At 40.2% G+C, this 26,748-nt stretch overlaps 1 protein-coding gene across 1 annotated transcript in view; it reads right to left on the reverse strand.

The window, feature by feature from the left end:
- Window positions 1-26,489, reverse strand: part of LOC138582864 (uncharacterized) — a 369,942-nt gene extending 343,453 nt beyond the window's left edge. The window contains exon 1 of the mRNA XM_069654554.1: window positions 26,315-26,489. Within this exon, the coding sequence (XP_069510655.1) occupies window positions 26,315-26,456 (142 nt within the window). The 5' untranslated portion in view covers window positions 26,457-26,489. The remainder of the gene's footprint in view (window positions 1-26,314) is intronic.
- Between the last annotated feature and the right edge of the window lie 259 nt (window positions 26,490-26,748).

Consider the following 26,748-nt stretch of genomic DNA (forward strand, 5'->3'; position numbering starts at 1 on the left):
TAGTCATTGTAGGATTTCTGGAAAGATCACAAATAACCCCTTCTGGTCATCCCAAAACGATTTTTGTGAGGTAAACACAACTAAAGTTATTAATGAAAATGTGATTGGGGCCTTCTTGTGTTTACCAGTGATGCAAAAAAATGATTAAGCATGTAGAATATGATCAGTATGATGCCCATAAAGGGCCTTGTTTTTCAATGATATGGCTCCAGAGTAAATGAAGACAAACTGTAGCTCTGCACAGGAATGACATACAGACTCCTGGGTAGTGTCATTTGACTCCCAGTAATAAATAGGTGTCAAAAATATATTCATACCTGTAAAGTTTTGGAAGTTAAGGGTACTTGCAAGGAAGTGAATTTTTAAGTCCCCAAACCAGACCAAGCCCACCTGTCGAAGTGAGATGATGAAGTGCTCTCCTCCCCATGTGTCCCAAAACACTCTGACATTCCCTGGCCCTATCAGCACACAGATGGGAGTGGACTAATGACACTCAATCAAACCCTTCTGTGTGAATCATGACACATAAGTGATGTCATCTGCCCTATAACTAAGCTAACTTGCCTCAGAGCAGGACTTATCCAACTAATCCCACGAGGTGATCTGCTGTCGAAATCTGGATAAACATCCCAGCTGAGGGAAGCCTAATCTTGGAGTGGAGAAAGGAGCCAGGAGATTTAGAAGCTGACTTGGGACCCCTTGGATGACTCAGCAGAGACCTTGAATGGGCCATCTTCGCTGTCCCAGCAGTGCCCTGACATTCCCTAATGTTCAGTCAGTCCAGACCCCTCCTGTAAGTAGAACTAAACCCCAAAAGCCATAGTGTCGGCCCTGTATTCTTGTAGCATTGCCTTTTTATAATTCCCCATTTACCTGTGTAGATACTTAGCCTATTTATCAAAGTAAATCAATTAATTCCCCATCGAAATTCACGGGATCTGTATTGTTGACATTCAAAACTAACAATCTGTTCCCATTGTATTGCCAGCCAGTATAGTCCTAAAGATTTGACCAAAGAATTTAATTCAAAAAGCCCTGTCTCCGTGTGTGTCCCACTGTAAGGTGCAAATCTAAATTGTTCCCGTCTCCCCATTGTAAGGTACAAAAAATAAATTGTTCCCATTTTCCCATTGTAAGGTAAAAACGAATTTCCATTTGCATTACTTTCTCACCTTGTCCTTGCGCTAAACATCCCAAAATCGATTTTCACAAATTGTCCCTATTTTCCCAACTTAAGGTAAAAACGAATTTTCATTTGCATTTTCTTTCCCCATTGAAATTGTGCTAAACATCGCAAAAGCGATTTTTCCATTCTGTTCTGATAATAAACCTGAAGCCCTGTGGGTTATTGTCAGGTGTGGCAAAACAGTTTTTTCCCATTATCTGTCTCCTCCATTGTTTTTGTGATTAAGTCTTCCAAAATCCGATTTTCCCATTGTGTGCTGACTAATAATCTTTAAAGCTCTGCCTGTCTTTTAAGGGTAAGAAGAACTAATTCTCTTCCTTTCTAGTCTTTCCCATAGCAGTTGTGATGAATAATTTAAAAACCCATTTTCCCTTGTGCTGTGCCAAACAAATGTTCCCCTTTCCTTTCTGACTCCCATATTGTTTCTGTGAGCACCACACAAAAAATGATGTCCCTCTTGTATTCCTACTCCCTGCCAGTGCCTTCCATTCAAAGGAATGAAGCCTAATTTATGTTTGGGGGGTGAGGGTGGCTGTGGGAATATGTAACCATTGTGCTATCATGGTGTGTTGAATGGTTCTTCTTCTGTGTTGTGATTTTAAAGGAATTATTTGTGACAGTATATCTCAACATGGTCGCTTTACAGAAGTTATTTGGTTTTTGTGTTGCCACAACATTGGTGGCTGATGTAATCTGTTTGTTCTACTTTGACTTTAATAAATATATGAATAAATATCTTATTAATACACACCGGCCTAGTTCCTAGTCCATTGTGACACTGAATGTTTGTGAGGTTGTGTGCGAGACGGGTTGGAGGCCTTATCAAAAGGACCCGAAGTATATAAATACCAGCGTTTTATTGTGCGCCACATTAATTGTATGGGAAGGAGATCCCTGACTTGCGTGTGCCCATGTAATAAACTGTGACAAGAGAGCTTAGGTTCAACCCCTTCTGACAAGAACTGCTAACATAAATAATCTGGAGACTCCCTATGAACCCCTACACATCTTGACCAACTAAACCCTTTATCTCTGGGATTGGTCAATTCATGTTTCCAGAGTATCTCTCAGTTCATGCTCATGGCCATCCGTCCTTGTCACTAAGATGGCATGGTGAGAACAATAAACACCTGCATGAACTTCTGATAGACCGGAGTAGGTAGATTAGCCCATATGGAACCTTAGAGACTTGATTAACAATGTGTTTAGATTTTGGTTGCAGTGACACCTGATGATAAACTGAAGCCAGGTTATAGGTATATAATACTTTGCATTTCCTATCAGTGTATCCATCTCTTTGATGATTGGCAAATGCCTTCTGCCTCCGGCTTGTCGGTGTAAATGAGGTGCTTTATCGCCATGCAAGATTTCATCAGCTAAGTGGACATTTCTCGTCCTCTGCTATGCCCAAAAGATTCACATAGAAACGAATAGTGTTCTTATTCTTCTGTAACCACGTGAGGTATATTAACTTCTGCACACATTTCCTCACCTGACTGTGGTGGTTGCACAATTTTTAATTGGTAGGGTATAAATATCATCCCTAATTTGATACAAGCCAGCCCAAATCCATTAAGATCTTTTGAAGGAATTCTCCCTCCATTCATGTGTTTTTAAGAGATATAAGGATGCATTTCATACCTCCCTTTTTCGGAACTATTCAATTTAAAAAAGCTATAGGATTTACAATACTTTAAAAGGCCCTTATAATTCCCCACAGCCAGACTAACGAAGCATATAATTCACATGCCCACATCATTTGAATGATACTGTGTCTGTGCTACGGGCGACCACACTTTATTCTGGTAAGAACCTCTTTATTGATCTAATCCATATGACATTAGTGCATGGTTAATGGGACCCCAGCCACCTCCAGCTCCTGTCTTGTCTCACACAAACTGCCTCCCTTCCTCTGCTCATTCCACATATCCGCCCAGCTCCAACAGTCTTCCTTCCAGATTCCATGCTGGAATCCCTCCCCACTTGATGGTAAACAGTTCTACTGGGCCCAGGAGCACCTTATTTACTTACACATATAAGAGTTACTAAGTAACAACATAACAGTCTGCTAAAAGCAATGTCGAATTCCTATGAGCCTCGGGTGGTGACATGAACTCAGTTGTCATGTCATTACTTCATGTTCGTGTTCACAGCATTTCAAAGCAAAGTGCCTCAATGAAACAGAAGAGTTGATTATTTAAAATTAATTGAGTTTACCCCACCCATTGTCCCCCGGCCCCTTCTCTTAACAGCATAGTTCGTGTTAGCACAAAATGGCGGAAGAGTGCACACGTTCCTTTCATCCCCACATGCCTCAATGAAAGCAGGTTTCCCAGACCCTTGTGCAAAAGGCAGTTTGCTATTGTTAACACTTGTTGCAAATAAACAGAGGGACAATGCCACACCGGGGTAGCTGTGTGTGGTACCAATGCCTAATGACTTTAACTTTAAATAATTATCGATTTGGAAAAGACATGTAGAGAAAAGAAATGTTCGATGGGACTGCAAGCGTTATTGCAGAACATAAGGACGATAGCAGACAGCAGCATTGCAAAATCCATTGTGAAACTGAAACATGAATTGTTTATTTATGTAAGAACCTTCAAAGGATACACCACACGATACAGGCTGCTATCCACTGTTAATCGTGAAATGATCGAAAGACCAGGGAGAAAGGAGTGGAGAGACGGACAGTCTAGACTTGAATCAAGAGACAGGACTTTAGGAGTCTTCTGCATTGATGCTTGGAGTATGTAGGTAGGATGTTTCACAGAGTCGGGTCTCGCGATCGTCTGTCACCTCATCATGGTATTTGGGTTGGGAGAGCTTTAGAAGCAGCTGTTCCACGAGCCGAGTTGTCTGGGAGAAGGGTAATGTTGCATCCTCCTTTGCGGGTAAGCAGGTGCAGCAGTGTTGAGGCACTGGAATGGTAGGCATAGTAATATGAATGAAGTACAGTGTTTAGATGGGAGTCAGTGGAGTTTCTCTCAAGGATGGGTAATGGGTAATTGTTTTTGATGAATGAAAATGATGATCAAGCCTGGCGCATTTTGCACCATTTGCAGTCTTTTAACATGGTAAGTGGGTCGGCACATACTTTAATTTGTCTTTTAATGTGTCATTACATTTCATTTTCATTTACTTTGAATTTTATGTCAGTTATGAGTTGATGGGAAGGAATTGTTATCATATTGAAAGCCCATACTGGATTCATTTGAATACTAATATCCCAAAATGCAATACCAACATCTAAAGGCAGTAAGGGGCACTTGGGACAAGATCAGGAGAAAGAGTATCATAGGGCAATACTCCACAATTCCACCCAATAATCTTACCCCATAGGATGCCATAACACAGATCATAGCCATTTATTTGGTGGTCACCCAGATTAGATTATTACGTTCCCTGCATCAAGTCCTCAAGGACCATGCACATCCCTGGGAGCACACACACCAGTTTCCCTGACATCCCTGTATCATTATCGAATATGATGGGCCTGGCAAATTTCCAATGTAATTGTAGACATTTATCGAACAACATGCAATGTACCCCGACTCATCATCCTATCTTGAACAGAACAAGGAGACACTCACTGCATATTCAGATAGAATAAAATGCTATTACCTTCACCACTGACATAGTTTCGGAATACTGCAGTAGTACATGTAAGTGACTTCAATGCAGCACTCCAATTAAGTCAATGCCTAGTCTGGGATGCCCAATGGAAGCCGTTATTGATGTATTTTTATGTCAAAGTTCTTAAATCTGGATGATGAACCCTTATATAACTCCCCTCTCTATGGATCTCCCCAACCTCACTGAGCCAAGAAGTAGGTTTGTTTTGCAAGTTAAAAGGTTTATTTGAATAATTAAACAATATATATATATATGTCACACTTTTATGGATAAAATAATATTTGATAGCACACTTATGAATATAACAGGGATCAACAATGGGTAATATTACAATAGCACAATCTCTTTAATCTGAAAGGAGTGGAAGAGGAAGGATGAGGTAGCAGAGAATACTTATATGGTTCAAGGAACTGCAAGATGGGAAATAATGCAGCACAGACATAAACTTGATATGAATTCAATCAGAAGATAATATAATCACTTTTTCCCCTGTGACTACTCATCCCCCCACTATGCAGTATGAAGAGATGGGAAGGAGGGTACACAGGTTTCAAGAATACAATCAACAATGCAGTTCATTTCCAGTTCCCCCAGCAAGCTTAGAGAAACAGTTATGATTTTAAACAGGCAGAAACACTTTTGATTGTGCTTGCAGTGAAAGTGAAAATATGCTAAAATGATCTTAATTCACTAAAGGATATTCAGCACTAGTGAGAATTACTTGAGATTGGTTCAGGTCAACACTAGCAATGATTCATGAATGATTATCAGGTTGAAAATGAATTTCAGCAGTGGAAAGCAAGAGCCAGCTATTTTTAACATGTGGTGAAATCGAGTCAAATTGCAATTTGCGGCACTTTTTCCGCGTGCGTAAATCTCGATTACGGAAAAACTATAAGGAATTTGAATTTCGCTTCTAGGACGTGCGGTTCAAAAGATACAGACGTTTTTGTGAAGGTAGATTTTCAGAAATAAAGTCAAGATTTCAGAATGACAGATGGCGCTTTTACAGATTTGAAATCACAGGATGGACACAAAATTCTAAATGCAGTTCTGAATAGGTTGAAATGGATGGGATAAGATTACTTTAGACTACGAGATTGGTTCAGTACAGTTCTAGACTAAATATTCACTCCTAATTTTGGAATGGAATGCGCCTCGTCAAAGATCTGGTCAAGGGGTTTGGACTGCACTCGCCTCCGGACAGGTCTCAGGAATGGAATTCTGCTCACAGCACGGCCTCTGGTCTGCTCGGTCCCTCAGTCTGGATCTGACGGTTCTGGGTTACAGCACTGCTCTCTCTGGATCTCGGTTCTAGCACAGGGTTTGTGGCTAGAATCAAACAGCATGGCCAGGCTGTTGAATAGTTTGGTTAGGTTTCTAGATTCTGTGGCCTGCTCAGAAGAGTTCAGCTTTTGGGTTAGGCCCCTGCTTCAGGTTCTAGATGTTGGTCCTAGAGTCTTGTCTCTGGATCTTTCTGGAATCTGGAGTCTCTGGAGTCTCTGGAGTCTGGAGTGTTTGTCTGGAGTCTTCTTGCAGAGTGCTGCGCAAGAAATCGGTTGAAGAGTGGAAAGAGAAGTCCCCATCTGGGTCTGAGCAATCTCTTTTTATGTGTTTTCAAAGTGGGTGTGGAGGCTGACTCTACATGCCCAACCCCCTAAGGATTTGAACGGTTAGAGGACTTGCTGTCCCCTGACTGGAGAATGGATTAGCGTGTCAGAATGAGTCAGAGTGATGCTGTGTTTATGGCTTAGCTGTAATCCCTCCCCTCTGCTTTCTCATAGAAAATCAATTTTTCATAAAAAGCATATTTCCCAGATACACAAGTTGTTGAGAATACATGTACACCTCACAGATGAATTAAGGCAGGTCTCTGTTCAAGCCCCATGTTCCTACGAGCTTGGGTTCAGAAATTACAACTTATTTTTGTTTTTGGTGGGTTTTGCAATATTGGTTCTTCACCACATTTTACACAGACATACACACCCTTTCTGAGCATATTACTGTAAGTTTTCATGTTTCTAGCATAAACACTGTTTCTATAATATTAATAAATCCCGGGGTTTGGCCTCAGAACATCACACAGCGTCCAGCTTAGTCTTAAACTGTGAGTGCATTTTTCATTTTAAGAATCTCCAAGTTGTACATTTTTGTCAGCTTGGTAAAATTTGTTATAAGCAATTTTATAAAACATACATTTGCTCTCAATTGAATTCACATCTCAGTCTGGTCCGCCCCCCCAGAGCTGGTTGAGTCAGATGTCACATGTCTTATTTCCTGCTAGGGAAGCTGTGGGCCAGTCACACCCAAATCAGCATATTCTATTCAGTCCCAAAGCCCCCATTGTTCCTTCCTCCAGGCTGCAGGGAAAATCTCCTCCATCCGATTAACATGTCCATGCGATACGCTCTCCTGTTGGCCGGAAGACCCCAGGTGTGAAGGGTTCTCATGAAAAGCAAACCTTTTGAAGTCTGAACTGCATCATGTTGCCTTCTAGTCAATTGCAACTTAGTTCCTTGTAAAAAAAAAATTATTTCTAAACTCACAATAAGCAACATGTCTTTAAATCAAGTCTCTTTCAACATGAAATCACTGTGTAGCACTCTATATCGCATTTTGATAGAATTCTCTTCTTTGGCATATTTAGTTTCTGAAATACAGCTCTCCTGTTAGGATTTAGAAACCTGTCGGAGGCGAGCAACGGTACTGCACCCATTTTTGACAGCTGTCTTCCAACAAGCATCTTTAAAGTGGATTTTGCTTGATAGCATATGATTCTTGCTGATATTGTACTGATGTGGGTTCTTGCAGTAGAGTAATGTGGAACACCCAACAAGAAGGTTGGATCTTTTTGGTGGTTTTGTGAGCCATGATTTTAGCAAATTTGACACCAAATAAAAACGGATTTTTGAACAGCTCTGTATTCCTTTGCACTGATTTTGCATTGCTTTTTCCAAGTTCAAATTTTCAGGCTACTTGATGGGTAGCTCAATGGTGGTTTTAGGCAGTGACCTCCTGTGCTCACTAATATAGGCAAAAATGGGTGGCAGCCTATTTTTCTAGTTTTTACTGCGCATTTTTGGATGCTTTTGAGCAAACAGCATGCTTTCCAGTGGCCATTCTGATGTTTCTGCTGCCAGCAATGCACAGTACTGTTGTAGGGCTTGGATGCGTGGGTTAAAACATCCCACATACATATGGTGCCTCGCGTTCCATAGCAGTCAATGGCATAACACAAAATGTTGACGGCCCCCTGCAAATTGTTATGTGCATGCAAGGGATGGAGGAAGCTTCTGGTGCCAGGAGAGCAGGCGGCTCCTGAGGGAACACTGGCATTGTAAATGATTCAAGGTCAGGGATGACAGGTGAATACATTTAGTGGAGTTGCATTAATAATGCCAATGAATTAGTGCGAGTGACGGAGCCTATTAAAAAAGAACATTAGGTAAAGTAATGTAATGTTGAAATGATATTTTTAAATTATTCATTTTACAGCCCCATTTTTGAGAAACATAGGGTAGAAAGCCATACAATTTAGAATTGGTTCTCTAGGGTAATATGAATATGTAGATGCCATTGTACCAACAATACACAGGAGCATTTTACATTTTCAACAAACAGCAGAATCACAATTGCAAGTCACTTTCTCACAGCTGCAGCCACAATGTATACTAGCATTGCCACTGTAAATCACTTTCATCAAGGTGCATCCACAATCTATGCCAGCAACATGCACTCTAAAATATTATCATGGTGCTGTGGCCACAGTCTTTGCCAGTAACAGTCACTGTAAATTGCATACCTGAAGCTGTAGAGACAATCTTGCCAGTAACAGTCAGAGTAATTTACTTATATGAAGCTGTGGACACAATATTTGCCAGTAACAGTCACTGTAAAATACTTTCACTTTTAAGAAGCTGCAAGTTAAGCCTGTATGGTCAATGTACATCGCTTTCCTGAGTCTGCAACCTTAATATATGCGAAAAAATATAATTCTTCAACAAATCTTGTTAGTCGTTCCTCTCTTCAAGCTTCTTATGATCATAATCTTTTTCATGCAAAGTGGCTTTACAATCAATCTCTCATTTATTATATACCTCACAAGCGTCACCTTTTATCACTTCTTACATTCCTTTTCCCTCCGCTTTACTGAAAGCTCACTTGACTCACTCTCTCTGCTGTTGATTTTGCCATGCATTTGACTCCTTAAATTGATAATCTTTGTTTGACTTGTTCTACGATCCCTCTCTTTTCTCCTTATTCATCTGCCTCCTCATTTTCCCAATTAACTTGGATCTATGAATACTCACTTTCTTCATTGCTACAAAGAGCTAACCCTTCTGCTGCTTCTTCTGACCCTCTTCCTTCTTTTCTGCTATATGCTATGTTTCTCTCTTACTTAACTTTCCTTTTAAATTCCTCTTTGTTATCTGGTGTGATTCCTTCTTCTTTCAAGCACACTTTTATTCTGCTTACTTAAACAATAAACCCCAAGATGGGGTGGCATTACCAGGTCAGGTAATGCTGTGGGCATAAGTTACTTAACGATAGCTCTGGGGCATTACCTGACCCCGGCAATGCCCCACATCAAGGGTATTATTGCTATTAGTATCCTGGCATGTTTTACTCGGATGCTAATCCTTTTTTTTTCAAATTGAGAAACAGGGCATCTGCTGTTTCTCAATTTGTAAAAAACTACAAACCAACAGGCCACCATGGATTAGGGTGAAGGGAACTACATAGTGCCCATTGCCATGACAGAGATGTGCCGGGAACACTCGTAGGCGATGGACCAGGGAGTGCAAGATAAGTGGAGCTGGTGTGGGTGAGGGATGTGAACGTTTGGGGTGGAGGGTGATCCCAATGGAGGAGGGTACATGCAGCAGTGCATTTTCCTGAATCCCTGCAAGGAATATGGCAGCCTCCAGATTCTGAGGAGGCTTGGAGCGGGGGCTTTACCATAAGGTAAATACCCCACTCAAAGCCTCCCCATTGGCCTGGCAGGTTGCCATGCCCTTGCCACCTGCCCGGTCCTAATCTCAAAAAACCTTCTGTTGATTCTTCACTTTCAATCAACTATTGTCCAATGTCTCTTATTCTTTTTCTATGTAAACTTCTGAAACATACAGCCTATCCTCGGGTTTCTGTTTAGCTAGAATATATCTTTCTACTTCAATATCTCCAATCTGGATTTCACCCTGCTCAGTCTACTGAAACTGTCCTCTTGCAAGTCACCAACTTTCTTACTTCTCCTCATCATGCAAAGCAGTCTTCCTTCGTAATTCCTTTTTGATTTGTCAATAGGCGATAATGCTCAGGTCCAAGGGAACAGAACATGCAGTTTTCCATCCTAGTAGTATAGGTCACCACTCTTCCTTGGGTTGCATCAGAGTTGGGCAACCTCCTCTCACTTCACAATGATTGTACTGATAAAATAATTTGGAGTAATTACATTTTTACCGGGCTGAGGAAAAGGGGAGTCGTTGGGGTTGGGCTGGAATGAATTTGAATTTTAGAATGTGTCTATTTGGCTTTCCTTGGAGAGGGTGGTGCAAAACAGTAACTTGAATTCTATTATTAAGAGAAATGCAAATAGTCCTCCCTATGACTAGCACCAGTCCACTTAATAATTATCCACAAAATATAGAGATGAGCAAAATCAAAGTTCAATGTCCACAGAGCATGGCCATACCATTGTCCAATAACATTGAACACAATTGAGGCTGAACATGTGTAACAATTGACAGCTCTAGTTGCCTGTCCTTGATAGCCCTTTTACATGCACACAGACAATGGGCATAATGACCCTGATTCATGAACAGACCATGGACACAAATACCATGAACAAAGCTTAGAGATGGAAGAGGTATGCCCATTTTTATACATGGACATCTCTGTTCATGCACGGTACCATGTACAACTGAAGAACACCGATCCTATTGCTTTCTGAGCCCATCATTGTACTTTGCCAAACAGTTCCTCATGCTCTATTGAAACCTTCATCAACAGCATGTCTAGTTGCTGGTCGCCAAATATGTTTTCTCTGTCTCAAGTGTGGTGATTGACCTCTCTGCTGGTCTTCTCCAGCTGTGGGCTGTAATATGTCCATGAGAATGATTCTGCTATGTGTCTGACCACTGCCCATCCCAGGAGGTCTCTGCTGTACTCCCTGCCCCTATATTGTGCTCTGAACATTAATGAGTTCTTGTGGATGTGTGTGTCTTTTCTGTGCTTCACTCAATATTTTCTTTTGTTTCCAAACCTGAATCTCCAACCATATGCCATGCTTATCTCACCACTATCTGATCTAGTTGCTGTGGAGCCCAAGAAGAAAATAAACCTTAAAGAAAGACTCAGCAATTTGGGCAAAAATTTTGTATGATTTATTTAAGAACATCTTGAGAACCCACAAATGTCCAGATTCACGGTTAGGGCAATGATCTTTTCCATCTATAAAAAGGGTGATAGGGCTGATCCTGTCAACTATCGCCCTATCGCCCTTTTAGATGTAGATAGCAACATTTATTCTGGTATAATTGTGAGGAAGTTAGAGGATTGTGCTGAATCCAACAGTATTTTAACAAAACATCAAATTGGACTCCGGAAAGGGCCCTGAACAACAATAAATGGTCTTGTAATGAATATTATCTACAACAAAACTGGGAAGAAAAATGCAATGTATATCTAAGCAGCGTGGATTGACTTGTCCAAAGATTTTGATACCATCAATAAGGGTAGACTGTGGCAAAAACTAAAAGGCTTTGGACTGCCTGAGGGCTTGTTGGCGATAATTATATACTTACATGAAAATACTAGTATAAAGATCAAACTCGATATGCAATGACACCTATCACCACAGATTGCAACTAATAGGGGTGTGAGGCAGGGATGCATATTGGCTCCCTGCCTCTTTAATCTTTACCTTGCAGACCTTGCTGGATTCTTATCTCACCTAGCTCTCGCCAGTCCCAGAATTAGAGCATGTAAAATCAATGTAAAATCAATTGGATGGCCAATGTAGATGATATAGTCTTATAGTCTTATTAGACTCCCCTGCAACGTACGATCACAGCCTTTGATAAGTATGCAGAACTGAATGGGCTGACAGTAAACCCCACAAAGACAACTATTATGATCTTCTGCAGTCCATACAAAAAAACATGTTCACCTGGAAGCTGTGTAACTTGCCCTTACTAGTGACAAAAAAAGTCAAATATTTGGGCCTCCAGTTGAGAGCATCTCCCTCGCTAAAGGAACGGGAAGTAGAACTGGAGAACAAAATATCCTAGCCTACATGTCAAATATAAGGGGAAAGAAATTGTGATAATTTTATATGGCATGGAACTCAACTGGTCCCGTTTGGAGAGGCGTCTATGGAAGAAGGTTTTGTGTCTGCCAATGTCTTTACCAATTGTATGCCTACATTATGAACTCGGTTTGCAGTCACTACAAGTTTATTTGGATCGGAAGATATTTGCACTTTTTAGTCTAGTAAAGCTTCCTCGTAAGAACTCACTGTATTAGGACATAAGAGATATCCTGATTCAAGGCAATTGTACCTTCCTAACTTGTCTAAAATTAGATGCATGCAGGGCTCTGGAATTAGGTGAACAATCAGAGACTGTACTTATTGACAATCCAGAAAAAGTGTAACGATCTATGATGAGAATGGACTGGATATTGACATGGGCGTCTTTTTAGGAAATTGATTTTTACAAAGCATTTCCTATTAGTGACATACAGAAAGGCTTATTCTTACCATATATACAGAGATTTTCTAACCCTAAATGGAGATCAGAACTCTTGAGAGTCTGTTTAAATTTCATTGTAACCAAAGAAATTCGGATGAAAATGGAACCTCATAAAGGGTACTTTGATCTTTGTGAGGAAGGAGTCTCTCAAGACTTAACACACCTACTCATTATCTGTACATCAACAGCAGCCCTCAGGCACATATACTTTGCATGCTTTGTACATCATGAGGAATGTCTTGATATGGAGGAGTTGTGGTTAAGATTATCAGCTGGGAAAGAAAACGTATTATCACATGAGCTTCTGAGATTATGTATTGCATTTTGTAAAATTACACATAATAAGGATCCATAGTGTGTATGTTGACAGGGTTTGTTATGTAATCTTTTTTATCTGTGTTTTATTTAAGTGCAATTATATGATAGTTTTATGATAATCTTTTGTGATTTGATGTGAAGGTTTGTAATTGTGAAAATTCAAATAGATGCCTATAACACAAATAAAAAAATAAATTAATAAAATAAAGACAATGAACCTGGGAATGTCAATGCTAGAGATGTTTGACAGCCTGCCACAGGCAAAACTGGTCATGAGCATATTGCTCTGGCATCAAGTGGGGAGCTACCTCTTTTGAAATTTAATATATCATATCTGCTAGATTGGCAATCACCTGGGTAAATGTGTAGATTAAATTGTAGACCCTACCAATCCCCATGTCAAATCTGTCTAACCTATCATATCAAAGCGCATAACCTAATTGTAAGATAAAGACAGACAAAGGTGGTGTGTGAGAGAGAGAGGGAGAGAAAGCAAGAGAGAGTGAGAGAGAGAGATAGAGAACAAGAAATACTGTGAGTAGAGGGTATGTCTAGAGAGGCCTGAGGGGGTAATGAGAATAGGATGAAAGTGGCCTGTGAACATTTGCAAACTCTCCCTTATTGGAGGGTGAATCGGTTTTCTATAATTACATTTTTTAGTGTTTTAAGAAACTTAAACTATCGCTAAACTTGTGCTCCATCTCCCACCCTCTGCTCTCAGGTTGGAATCCTGCAGGCTACAGACAGAGGAAACTCAGTTTGTAATGACCAGGTATAACATATTCCTCACTTTTGGGATCTATAGCCATGCCGTATCAAGCAAGGATGGCAAGACAGTGAAACATAGGGCTACCTCACATGTGAGTATTAAGAAAATGGTTGGACACTACGGGTAGCTTGTCACTGGGGAGGCAGGTGTATGATTCCAAACTTACATTGGCAGGTTAGAGGGTGCAGGACTGGTGTGCAGGAATAGGTCTATTTCTATTGGATATATCATGCTAGTCTGTTTAATGTTATTGGGTTTTCTGTAGTGCAACTGCTGTAATGTATGGTCTCTTCGTCCTTTTCTAGAGAATGGGTTGGGTTTGGGTGGTAGGAGCAGAGTGTGCAGATCGAAGTTGATTTGTTGTGCTGATACATTAAATTGTGCAGAAATAATGGGTTCTGTAAGCAGGGTGTCCTGTGTATAGAAGCACTCAGCCAAATACAAATCAAATTCCAAATACCTCTAATCCAAGCGTCTCAGAAGGAAGAGAGGAGGAAACAAGAAGCAGAAAAGAAAACCTAGGAGTAGAAACAAGAGGGCAAAGATTAGGGAGGAGGAGGTAGTCCTGACCATAAATCTATCAAAATTTCAAGTGAATCCTGCTCTAAAATCTGCATTAAGTAAAGGTTGTTCCTTTAGCCTGACATACCGAGGAGACTATTTTCAAATGCAATTGGACATCTAGAAATTCTGTAGAAAACTAAAACTAAAAACATTTTTGGAGGAAATTCCAAAAAAGAAAGCAGACAGAATATTATCCACTCCATCAATATTATCAGAAGACATGGTGGAGGACACAATTGACCTCTTGAACACAGAAGGAGACAAGGACTATACCACAGAAACATTTTTAGAGGAACAAGGGATTGAATCTTTCCTGTCAGAGGAAACTACTCTCAGGCCTAAATCTAAATTCATAAAAGGACTTTCCTCAGACAATGTGATTGACATCTTTCATAGAGGGGTTAGCAACAATATACGAGACAACTACCTCAAGAATTCAATCTCCAATTATAAAAACAACCTTCCAACAGAAGAAAAACTAGAGCTAAAAACGTGCTCAAGAGGAATCAATCATAACAAAAGCAGCAGACAAAGGAGGAAAAATCATCCTCATAAACACGTTGGACTATATTCGGGAAGGCCACAAGCACCTCAACAACAGAAAATGTTATGAACAACTGACTGAAAACCCTGTACCAAATCTGGAAAAGGAATGAAACAATAACTGCAAAATGTGGTTTGAACAAGGACTATTGACAGAAAATGGATACCTCTACTTGTTAAGTAAAGATTCCATAATGTCTACCATAGATTTTTTACCAGCAGTATATAAACCATATACAGGCTTAGCATCATTCTAACCCATTATTAATGGAATTGGTCAATCACAGACAAAATATCACAATATATAGATATGCATCTTCAGCCTTTTGCATCAGGACTTGCCTAATTTGTAAAAGACACCAAACGCATCATTCAACAGCTTAATCAAATACCATGGGAAGCTAACTATCATTTTGTAACTCTTGACGTAGTATCATTATATACCAGCATTCAACATGACAAAGGTATGGAAAGCACCAAATATTTCTTGAAAACAAGATCAGTCACTTATAAACAGCAGAACAAAATGATCCTTTCCATGCTATGCTTCTCACTCAAAAACAACATTTTTTTGATTTGACAAATACATCTTCAGACAGCTCCACGGAACAGCTATGGGGTCTAAGTTCGCCCTACTATACGCCAACCTTTTTATGGGGTTTTTTGAATTAAAACATGCCTGGAACCACAAACTATTCATTAACAACATCAAATTTTGGGGTAGATTTATTGATGACATTTTAATTATTTGGGAAGGAGACACTAAACTCCTGGACATATATGTTTGTCATCTTAATACCAATGAATATCAATTTTCATTCACTAAACAAGTAAGCTCCAAAATTATTGAATTTCCAGATATGGAACTCTTTGTGAAGAATTCTCAGATTCAAACCAAACTTTATTCTAACTATCATCCGGCAAGCTTCATTTACGCTACATCTCACCATCCAAGACACATCATCAACAATATTCCATATGGTGAGATTCTCAGATGAAAAAGAAACTGCAGCACACCAATCACTTATCAGGAACATTTAGCAAAAACAGTGACCAAATTTGAACAAAGAGGATATGAGCCTAAGATGGTGAAAAAAGCAGTGTGAAAAGCAGAAAAACCTCAAGAGATTATCTCCTGACAGACAAACCCAACAAAACTACCATAGAAACTGTTCCTAAATTCATCACTACATACAGCACGGAAGCATATAAAGTCAAGGGAATCCTTAATAAACATCTTACAAACGGATCCTAGTTTAAACAAATATTTGGAAAACCATCCCAGCATTTGTTATCGTTGCGCACCAACCTTAGGGAACTTAATCAGCCCCAGTTTTCACAGCCCCATCACCAGCCAAACGCCAAGAGAAATCTTCAATCAAAACCCTATCTTGGGCAACTACAAATGTGGGAATTGTAAACTTTGCCCATTCATATATAATGGCAAGAACGAAATCCTTCCTCCAAATGGACACTCAAAATGCATCAACTGCAACACCAAGCATGTTATATATGGGATAGAATTTACCTGTGGAAAAGTCTATGTAGGCAGCACAATTAGGGCATTAAAGACTATAATTTTTGAACACCTCAAAGCCATTCGAAACAAGGACCTCAGATATCCCCTCTCAGTGCACGTAATAACAGACCATCAAAACTTCATTATGGAGGACCTCACAGTATTTGGCCAGGAAAAAGTAAAACACTCACAAAGAGGAAGAAACAAAGAGATCCTCCTACATCAGAAAGTATCTAAATGGAGCTGTACTTTGGAACACCTGTATCTCTGGTTTAAATTTTGATTCATAGATGTATAATTGGTTATAATTGAACATGAATGAGTTAGCTACTCTCCTCTTTAATCATGTCACCCTTTTTGCCTTACCTTTGAATTTTCTCCCTGTGTTCAAAATAAGTAGGAGATGGGCTCAACACTTTGCGGAGTCTAATTTTTTCCTTACACTGTTTCTTTCTTTTCTACTTTTCATTTGTCACCTCATTCTCTACTTTTCTTAACTGATAGCATATTGAAATTTCGGTTCCATGTGTTAATATCCCCGCAAAAATATGCGGTGATATTAAGCTATGGACCCTGCGGGGGACACCACCACAACCTCTGCATTATTTTTAAATGTGCGGGGGACACCCTCGCAATCCCCGCTCCCACAAATTATACCCCCCAAAAATATTGCCTATGGCGAAACAAACTACCATATGTACGGCGATATTTTTGGTGGGGATAATATGTAGGGATACCGACATTTCTTGTCAACATCTTTTCTCTTAGTTACAATTAGGTAACACTCTCAACATTATTTTACATTTTATTCAACCGCACTTCATATTATTATTCATTACAATTATTAGCACTCTAAACAGGCATACAAGCACCATTTTCATCTTTTCTCTTGCTTCTTTCTTTAGAAAATACGTACTTGCCATTTTTCATCTTTCTTTCCTCTTTTTCAAAACAAATGGCCCTAAGATAGACACATCATGTATCCCGCTCTAAAATGGCCGCGGGACCTCCGCTATGACGTCATGACGCGGCTGCATGTAAATATGCGGCTGCACATGACATCATCGCGTATAACACTAATCTCGCGACATAGATAACATGAAATATCATTACAAACCCGTGCTTCCTGATGGAAACAACGGGACACCAGGCTTATCATGGCCTTGCAATACTATGAGCTACAAGGTATGATGATCCCTCTTTTTTGCATTAAAATTATGTGAGTCTCTCTTACCACATCCTGAACCTGTTTAGCCCCACTACCTTTTCACTAAAATGAATGCATTTTTTCTTTTTACATGTTTTCTTTTTTCTCTCCTCCAAATCCTCTGGGGCACCAGCTTGTGTACAGACAGTTTAAGGACCTTCCCAACAGGGACCCATAGCATTTATTGTGAATTGAATGAAGACATTAGACATACCATTACTGGAATTGTGAAACCAGGTTGAGTCACTGTGCTTAATTATGTACTCTTTGAATTGAATGTGATATCTAGCAAACTGACAACAGAAAAACAATGATGGAATATGTTTTCATGTGCAAGTCATTTGTTAAAACAATCTAGTCTTTGTACTATAACATAAAGCAATCATTTAGACTGCAGGGATAGATTCATTTTAGTTTTTATATTTATTTTTATTTTTCCTTGTTTAGAAAACCTTTTTCTCCTGATGAACCATTGAAAACAAAAATGGGGATGCACGTGTTGAGAGATTTATACAAATTTGGAAATTAGAGACAAAATAACATTGCTCCATGTATGAACCATCTCTGAATTGGTGTGAAGGAACACCCCTTTGTGAACTCAGAGATCTGTACAAATGTGAAAAACAGAGATCAACAACCATATTTTTTGAATGAATCATTTCTTGTAAACTGGTGTGAAAGAACACCTTTTGTGAATTCACTGAATAAAACTTAGAGTCATAAATTGGAAATAGAACTGCGTGTCAGCAAGTCAATTGAATCTTGACTCACCAGAATATCACAATAAACACTGTACCAATCTTGTTGGCGCAATTGAGGATCACCCCTATTTTTGATTTAATGTCCTGGGTATATATTGAAATGGACACCTGCAGTGCCTATTTCATTGATGACTTTTTTGGGAAGGTGAAACATTATGGTTTTGTGGGCGTGGTTTGGATTGTGTGGGGAGCACTGGCATAGCGGAGGCCCTCAGACTTCAAAAAAAGAAATAGTTTCTTTTTGAAGGCACTCTGACTTCATAAAGAAATTATTTCTGTTAATGTAAAGGAATAAATGTCTTTATGAAGGCAGAAGGATTTAAAAAATAAACGATATCTTTTTGAAGTCATAGATGGCTTCCAAACCCATGACATGGAGGTTTTCAAGTTGGAGGCCTCTGGCCCCATATTGTTCTCATCCGCTCCCTCAGCGTCAGGTGCTATTCTTATGCTGACAACACCCAGTTTTTGATCCGTCTTGATCTTTATCCCACTGATGTGTCGTCACGCTTCCATCAGTGCCTGGCTGATGTGGGTGAGTGGGTGGGTAGGAACTGGTTGAAGTTGAATGGGGACAAGACGGAAGTTATGGTGGTGGGAGCCCCTCCTGATCCCACGCTCTGGGTGTCCTCTTTCTGGCCCACCTCCCTAGGTCCTTTACCTGCTCCAGTGATTAAAGTCAAGAACCTTGGTGTCACCCTCTCTGCCTTGTTATCTATGAATGATCAAGTCTCTGCCGTTTGCAAAGTGGGTCATTTCCATCTGAAAACCCTCAAGAGGATCCTTCCGCTTCTACCTGCTTCTCTACATCCACCGGTTGTGGCTGCCATGGTGCTCAGCCAGTTGGATTACTGCAATTCACTATATCTTGCACAGCCTAAAGGTCTGGTTCAGTGACTCCAACGCCTCCAGAATTTGGCTGCCCCTGTTGCTACCGGGACACTGTACCGCGTACATATCTCCCCAGTGCTGCGCGCCTTGCACTGGCTTCCTCGATTAAGGCCCTTCCTAATCACCTGGCCTTCAGAAGATCCATAAATACTCTGTTGTTTTCATTCTTTGGTAGCTGTACCGCTGGTACCTCTCGCTCTCTCCCTCAGCACCATGATACCTCTGACCATGCGCTCACAAGTTCCAATAACATAACAACATAACAAACATGTCAAGGGGTGGGGGGGCCTATGACTTAAAAAAGAAATAGGTTATTTTTGAAATCCTTCTGCCTTTATAAAGAAATTATTTCAGTTTAATGGAAATCATTTCTTTATGAAGGCAGAGTGACTTAAAAAAGAAACAATTTCTTTCGAAAGTCACAGGGCACACCGTGACATGGAGGCCGCCAGCTACATGAACTAGTTCCTGCTGCATGGAGCTGTTGGTCTCCTTCCCTGTCCTGGATCAATGGATTGAAAGGTAAATGTATTTTGTGTAAATGTGTGTGTGCGCGTGCATGTAACAGTTTACATGTATATAATATAATGTGTGTGAATGAGTGAATTATGTTATGTTATGTTAAGTAAAGGTCACTTGTATAGCGCACTGTCACCCAAGGGTATCATGGTGCTAGAGAGGCAAGAAAACTAGGAACAACAAAACAAGCCAGCCAAATTGCTGCAGGGTCAGAATAGATGGATTTCTAAGGCTTTCCTAAAAGCCAGGTGGTTAGACAGCATTTTCATTGGCAGAGGGAGACCATTCCATAGCTGAGATGCAGCAATGGAAAAGGCACTTTCCCCACCTGAGCTAGATGGAAAGAAGGCACACATAACAGACCAGCTGCAGCTGAACGCAGTGAACAGTTGGGAATGTAGCGTACAAACTTAGCACAGAGATATTCCGCTCCCTGATCATGCAGAGCCTGATGGACAATACACAGCGCCTTGAATTGTAACCGCTCGTGTGCGTGATGTGTGTCTCCAATGCCGTGAGGTTGACGTGGCGATCTACAGTCCCGCACTGCCACTCACGTCGGAGGGTGGGACTAGAGGCGCGTCCGCCATGTCCAATCCTGGACGGCAGGCGTTGCCGTGATCGCCATGGCAATGACAAAACGTAGCCCATTACAGGTACGCGCATCTGCGACGCAACTTGATTCACGAGAAGTTTTGACATGAGCACTGTGGAGGTAAGGACCTCCATTTGGGAACGGTGGATAGAAAGTTTTGAGCAGGATTAAGGGGGAGCTCATTACAGCTCTTTTCAAACAGAGAGACTCCATTGAAGTACGCGCTTGTATGCGAGGCGACACCAACCTTTAAAGCAAGCTATGGTAAACACACACATGGGGGATTTTTGTGTAGATACGGAGATGTATACAACAATGCTCTAAAGAATTTTGAGGAGACTAATGAAAGTACGGTTACTTTTTCTTCTTTCCTTTTTTTTGATTTAACAACATGATGGGATTTGTCCTGTGACAGCACTTACTTACATGATGGTATGTACATTTGAAATTTACATAATTTTAATCATAATGCAATGGTATTGATTGTGTTAAAATGTAGCCCTGAAGATGGTGCTGTGCACCTAAATGCATTGGGAAGAGCTGATACTTTAAATTGAGGAATTGCGTATTCGCCTAAAGCATTGTGTGATTAAAACACAAACCTATTAGTAGACATTTGAAGAAAGTGTTTTGAGGTCTCATTTATAAACCAGTTACCTTGAATGACAGTAATTTCACAGTATTGCACTAAACACACAAGCAATATATTTACAAGACACAGAGGAATTCATTTAGCTTCCTGAGGGGAGCAAGGAGGAGCACTGGGCTTTACAGGGTGGTTTCCCCTCTGTTTTTCTTGCTGCTGCTTATGTTTAATGCCTGATATACTTATTGGTAATCTTCATTACTCCTAGCCCTACTCTTCCTCGTCCCAGTACTTGTGTATGAGGAACGTTGCCTCATACACAAGTACTCGGACAAGTTAAATGGATGTGGATGTAATGCCTGACTTAGTTACCTTAAATCTTGATTACTCCTAATCCCACACTTACTCGTCCCAGTACTTACGTATGAGCCAAGGTGCCTCATAGGTAAGTAATGGGACGAGGAAGTGGGATGTGGAGGTAATTCTGGCCTGAGGAGCTGATCTTGGTGGATGGTGTGGTAGTCTAGGCCAGGCCAGAGTTTGCTGTGACCCACTATTTGTTGCCAGGGATATGAGGGGCTGCCTCAGCAAGGCTCACATGGGACCCCCACATTTTGTGCTATGCCACTGGTTGGGAGGGGGGATTCTGTGGTGACCTGTGTTGGTTTATACAATGTCAGGTCTGTGCTTAGTGGCGTGGTGAAATGTGTTCATTATGGTGGGAGGCTAGAAAATGAGTAGAATACAGATAATATACCAAAACATCACACAGGAGCATAATATCTCAAGTTGTAATCATGGAGCAGATGTGGGATGCTGGAAAAACTGGTGATAATGCAGTCATTCAGCATGTAGGATGTTTTCTATACAGAATAAAAAATGTATGAATACATATGAAATGAAAAATTGTAAATATGGGGCCTCAAAAATGTAAATAAGTTAATTTACATATTAAGTATGCATAGGGGTGTGGGTTCTGAAAGTTTAAATAACCAAACTCAAAGTATAGATTTTATAACATGCACAGCAAAAATCAAGGATGTATTTGAAAATCTTTAGGCCTCATTACAAGTTGGGGAGTGTGGGTAAAATGTGGTGGTATTACCGTATGATGCCGTATTACCGCACTGCCCAACTATAACTTTGGCTGAAAGTTAGAGGATTTACCTCCAGCTATAAGCTATAAACTATAAGCTTATAGCTGGAGGTAAATCCACCAGCATTCCACTGATCTTTGGTCGAATTACCACAGCATTTACTGCTGTGGTAATTCTGTGAGATATACCCCATGGAGTCCTATGGAATCCAATTAATAGGGACTAACAACACCTACCGCCACTTGAAATCTGGCTGGAATGCCGGCTGACCAAGTGGCAAAAACGGTAATATAGTTTGGTGGCATCTTGGCGGATGTACTGCAGAGATGCCACCAAAATTATAATGAGGCTCAAATGATTGTTCTTTAACCCTTTTCCCAAAGAAAGACTCTAACGCTAGTGCATCTCCTCACTTGTGCCAAAAATGGGGAAGACCAAGTCAAGGGCATCTGATGAGCGCATCTGAGTGCCTGATGTCATAAAAGTAGTGAAGAAAACTGACATTCCTCCTCCAGTTTCCATCACAACCATTCTGAGATGGGTGGAAGAATTTGAGAAGAGATGTCATACTTTCAAGCAGCAAAAGCTGCTAAAATCTATCGTTTTGATATAAATATGTGCAACAGTGGTACTACAAGCATTTCTTAAAAACAGCCACTTTCTAATTTACGAGAGTGTGCTCAAGCTTTTAGTAAACTAGAAAATTGGTGTTGCAGTCTAGAAAGTGTTATTTTTATAAAGGGAAAATGTGTGCAGTAGAGTTCTACGATACCTCATAGGGGCTGTATTTTAACTCCTTTTTTGGACATACAAAACCAGGGTTTTTGGGAGAAGAGGGCCTGCCCTGCATTCCTGATCGTTGCTAGGGCTGTTATCAAGGAGTAAATCAGGCACATGCACAAGTTGAGGCTTTCATGCCAGGGAGCCACATTTTCACTTTGACAGAATATGGTGCGTTTAAGAAAAAGTTTTCTTCCTTCAAGGAAGAACACTTTCCTATGTTTGCATTCACATCAGAATTGGGACCTTAGATCCACTCATTCAAATGTTCTTTTTCCCCTCTTTTTGCATTAACGCAAATTTAGAAGTGTTTCTGGGCATTTAAAAGCACATCCCAAATTCATAAACGGGATACACTTTTTAATGACCAGAAATGAGGTCATACCCCTGCACCTTTTGAAACAGGTGCAGGGCGAGGCTGCAAAGCATGACAGGGTCAGAAGTGTGACAGCCGTGGTTAAAACCGTTTAAACCGTGGCTGTCACATTTACATATCCATCCCCCAAACAGGGATTGAAATGCATTTTGTTACTGAAGCATTTTGTCCGTGACTCTTTAATGCCCAGTTTCGGTGAAGTACGCTCGTAGCAACCCAATGGTTGCAAGGAGAATTTCATAAATTAGTGTTGGGAGCATGCTCATTGATACATTAAAAACTCTTCAAATATTAGATGCTGTCATTTATTAGTTACAGTTTATATTCTCATCATTTTATTATCTTTTGCGTGCACCTTTGTGATTGTGTGCACTTGCCTTTATCAAGCTGACTGTTTATTTGATGCAATTTCATACCCTGAACAAGATCTATTACTGATTTTTGAATTTTCACTCCCTGTTTTTTAATGTAAGTATGAATACTCTGTGATAATGTGGCATTTGTATTTTGGACAGCGTTGTCTCTTCATTCTTACAACCTCTGCATTGCCCATCTGCCATGCTGTCTATATTATGATGTTGTTTCAATATTTATTATCGTATTATTAAATCTGTTTTCAGTATTGTGCACTTTCACAATTCTCATAGGCACAACCACTTTCAGCATATACCTTAATTTCCTGGGGTGACTGTGGGCCATGGGATACCTGCTTTTCTGTCTATCGCTGCAACAAAAAGAAACATACGTTTCTAATTTTGTCCTTATGCTGCTTTCATATATTTGACAATTACTGGCGCTATGTGCAGTTTTGTAACCAAGAGAATCTTTTCGTTGCAATGACACATTCTGGAGAATTCCAATCTATAGCTATAACATTTTGGAATGACTCTACCTTAAGGCTGAAATGTATTGATGTCAGAGACTGGGAGGATATTATGAAATGAAGGCAGTCACTCCTGTATCTAGCGTTCTTTTGTGAAACAGCCACTTAGAAAGAAGTGGGTGGAGGATGTCATTTTCCCTTAGGTTTAGAGTCAAATCAAATACATTGGCTAATAGGAATCAGAGGTACTCCCCTTTTCCTTATGGGCGATATTTGCTTGGTATGTAATCTCAAATACATAGGAAAAAGGGATAGATTTGGGAAAACAGAGAAGAAAACCCGTCCGACATGCCTCAGCAAAGTATGAAAGCAGATGGGATTCCAACTGGATGTAGCTGATGGAAATATCTTTAAAGGGCCCGACTCAGGTTGGAATGAATGAAGAGGCCTTTCCCAAAGCAGGAGCAGTTTACTTGAGAGGCCTTTAGTAGTAGGTGCACAGTCAGAAGAGAGAATTGCTAACAGAGAGGCCTGAGGCCAGTTCACCTTAACAAGCCTTTGAAATAAAGATACACATTGAGTACCTGCATCCCAAGGTTATTTAGAAACGTATTCCGATAATTAATTAAAATCCCATCTTGCATTTAAAATAATTTTGGGAGCCTTGTTTAAATGTTGTATCACTGAAAATGGGAAGATAGTGCAAGGTACATATGATTTCTGATTAATAATTAAAACTGAAACCCTAGATTGCATCATTGAAGTAGGACGTTTGCTGGAAATTGTGGATTTTTGGAAGCTCTAACCATCTCAGATTGTAAATGGAGTAACAATTTGTTGGATTGGTGTCTGCTGCACTCAATTAAGTATTTAAAATATATTATTGGGTGAACACAATAAACTTTATGAACTGAATTCTGTAAAAACAGTGAGTGAGTTCCCACTGTCCCAGTATTCCAAAACCAACAGATGTCCTAAAAACCCCAAGCCTTTACACTTGTTTTTTAACAAGTCCAACATCATAAAAGATGCATCCAAGTTGTGTCTATGCACAAGCTGAGAACCAATAGTGTCATGGACAGTGTCCAACATCTTAGATGTTTGTTAAATCAGCCAGAGAACTGTAGAACTATATCTTATGTGCGCTATCTCTGAAGTACATTTTTTTCATGTAAGCCTTATTCCGATTACTGTGTCACCTTTTCATTTCAGCAGCAATGTGGGTTTAAAGTAAGCTTAATTCTCTGATGTAGATTGTATGATTTAGTTTTCAGTGAAAACATCAGTGTTAAGTTTTGTGCTTATATGTACAGTAAAGTTCAACTTTGGACTTGGGATAGATTGAGGTGAGGGTACAGTCCCATTGTAATGAAAATGTGTAATCACCTGTCACATAATTTTGATACGATCTTGTTTAATAAAAGACATTATTAGCGTAAACCAAAGTGTTTCTTGTCTCAGAGTGTGATGATGATATGGTGGCATGCTAAATTATTAAACTGAGAGTTCTCTGAGACCGGAAACAGGAACTCATAGCGTAAATACCCACAAATCTTTTGAGAAAGTGGGATTTATCAGTTCCAAGATCCTTTCACAATGTCATCTGGTCAGTGCGGGAAGAATTATAAGATAAAAGCTGCAGGTGTAATCACTCAACTGAACAGATCAATCCTGCCAGTGCAATGCAAATAATTTCTACAGTAATCACCCATCACTACCTCTCCTTTCTCTTTCTCAAATACTGCTTAATCTGGAATGTACTCCTCTGGCTGAGGCGGAAGACTGCATGCCAGGTTGAGGCCATTATGTATGCTAGGTTCTATTCTCACCTGGCCACACAACTTCCGATATGTGCTTGTCTGCACCTTAGCTTCTGCATAAGACAGACAGGAAGGAAAACAACAGTGTGATTGACATGAGCTCCTGTAATGTAAATAAGGAGTACAACTTTCAAAGACTCTCAATTTTCATTGCATTTTCTAATCCAAAGAAATTTAAATGCATTTATATTTCTGTTAGATTACAGTACTTTATGTTTTGCTGTTAAATGCCTTTGCGTTCTTATTCTGCCTTTTAATCTTGCAGTGTGGCTCAAACTGCTCGGTGTTTCTTTTGCAGCTTCCCTGAGGCTACATGTGTGGTTTTGTAAGATTTAGGAGATGTTTGTACGATCATTCCTTAATTTCTTCCCCCAGTTAAAAACAAAAAATGAAAGGTCAACTAAGTCACTTATGATGCTTTTTTTTATCAAAACATAAAACGACTCCTTTTTAAATGCATTCAAGTAGTATTGTCACATCAGCCTCCCTCACAGCAGCCATACCTTTATATGCTTCTGAAGAGCCAGTGCAATTTCAGCTAAAGTTTGGGTGAAACCGTCGTCGGGCCCTCACCTGTACACTTATCCCGGAACCCCTTAGAGCTGGACACTGGCGTCCTGGTCAAGTTGTTAAAGGTTTCGCTCTCAGATGGCTCGAGGAGCTGTTTAAAGAAGAGATGGCTGCCCATGTTGTGCGTCTCGAATGGTGTCAACATGCAGGTAGCACAGCAGTGTGCGCGCCAGCCTTCATAAACAGGCTGCAGTGAGAAAGTGGATTAAGGAAGCAGCAGGGCTGCCAATAAACACGCTGTGTTGCTATAGTAAAGGCAGGTGGATTTCAGGATTTCCTCATGCTGAGCTTTGGTTGTTAAGATGCTGGCCGCCTTGGACTTCTAACAGGCTGTGTACGTGAGACATTAACCTATTGGCTTCCGCAATCTTGGCAGCCTTGACTGCAAATGCCTCAATTGGCTTTCGTGGTGTTGCTATTGCAGTTGTCAAGAGTCC

Source organism: Ambystoma mexicanum, chromosome 3q, assembly GCF_040938575.1.
Source record: "Ambystoma mexicanum isolate Mex_15411 chromosome 3q, UKY_AmexF1_1, whole genome shotgun sequence".
Taxonomy (NCBI): Eukaryota; Metazoa; Chordata; class Amphibia; order Caudata; family Ambystomatidae; genus Ambystoma; species Ambystoma mexicanum.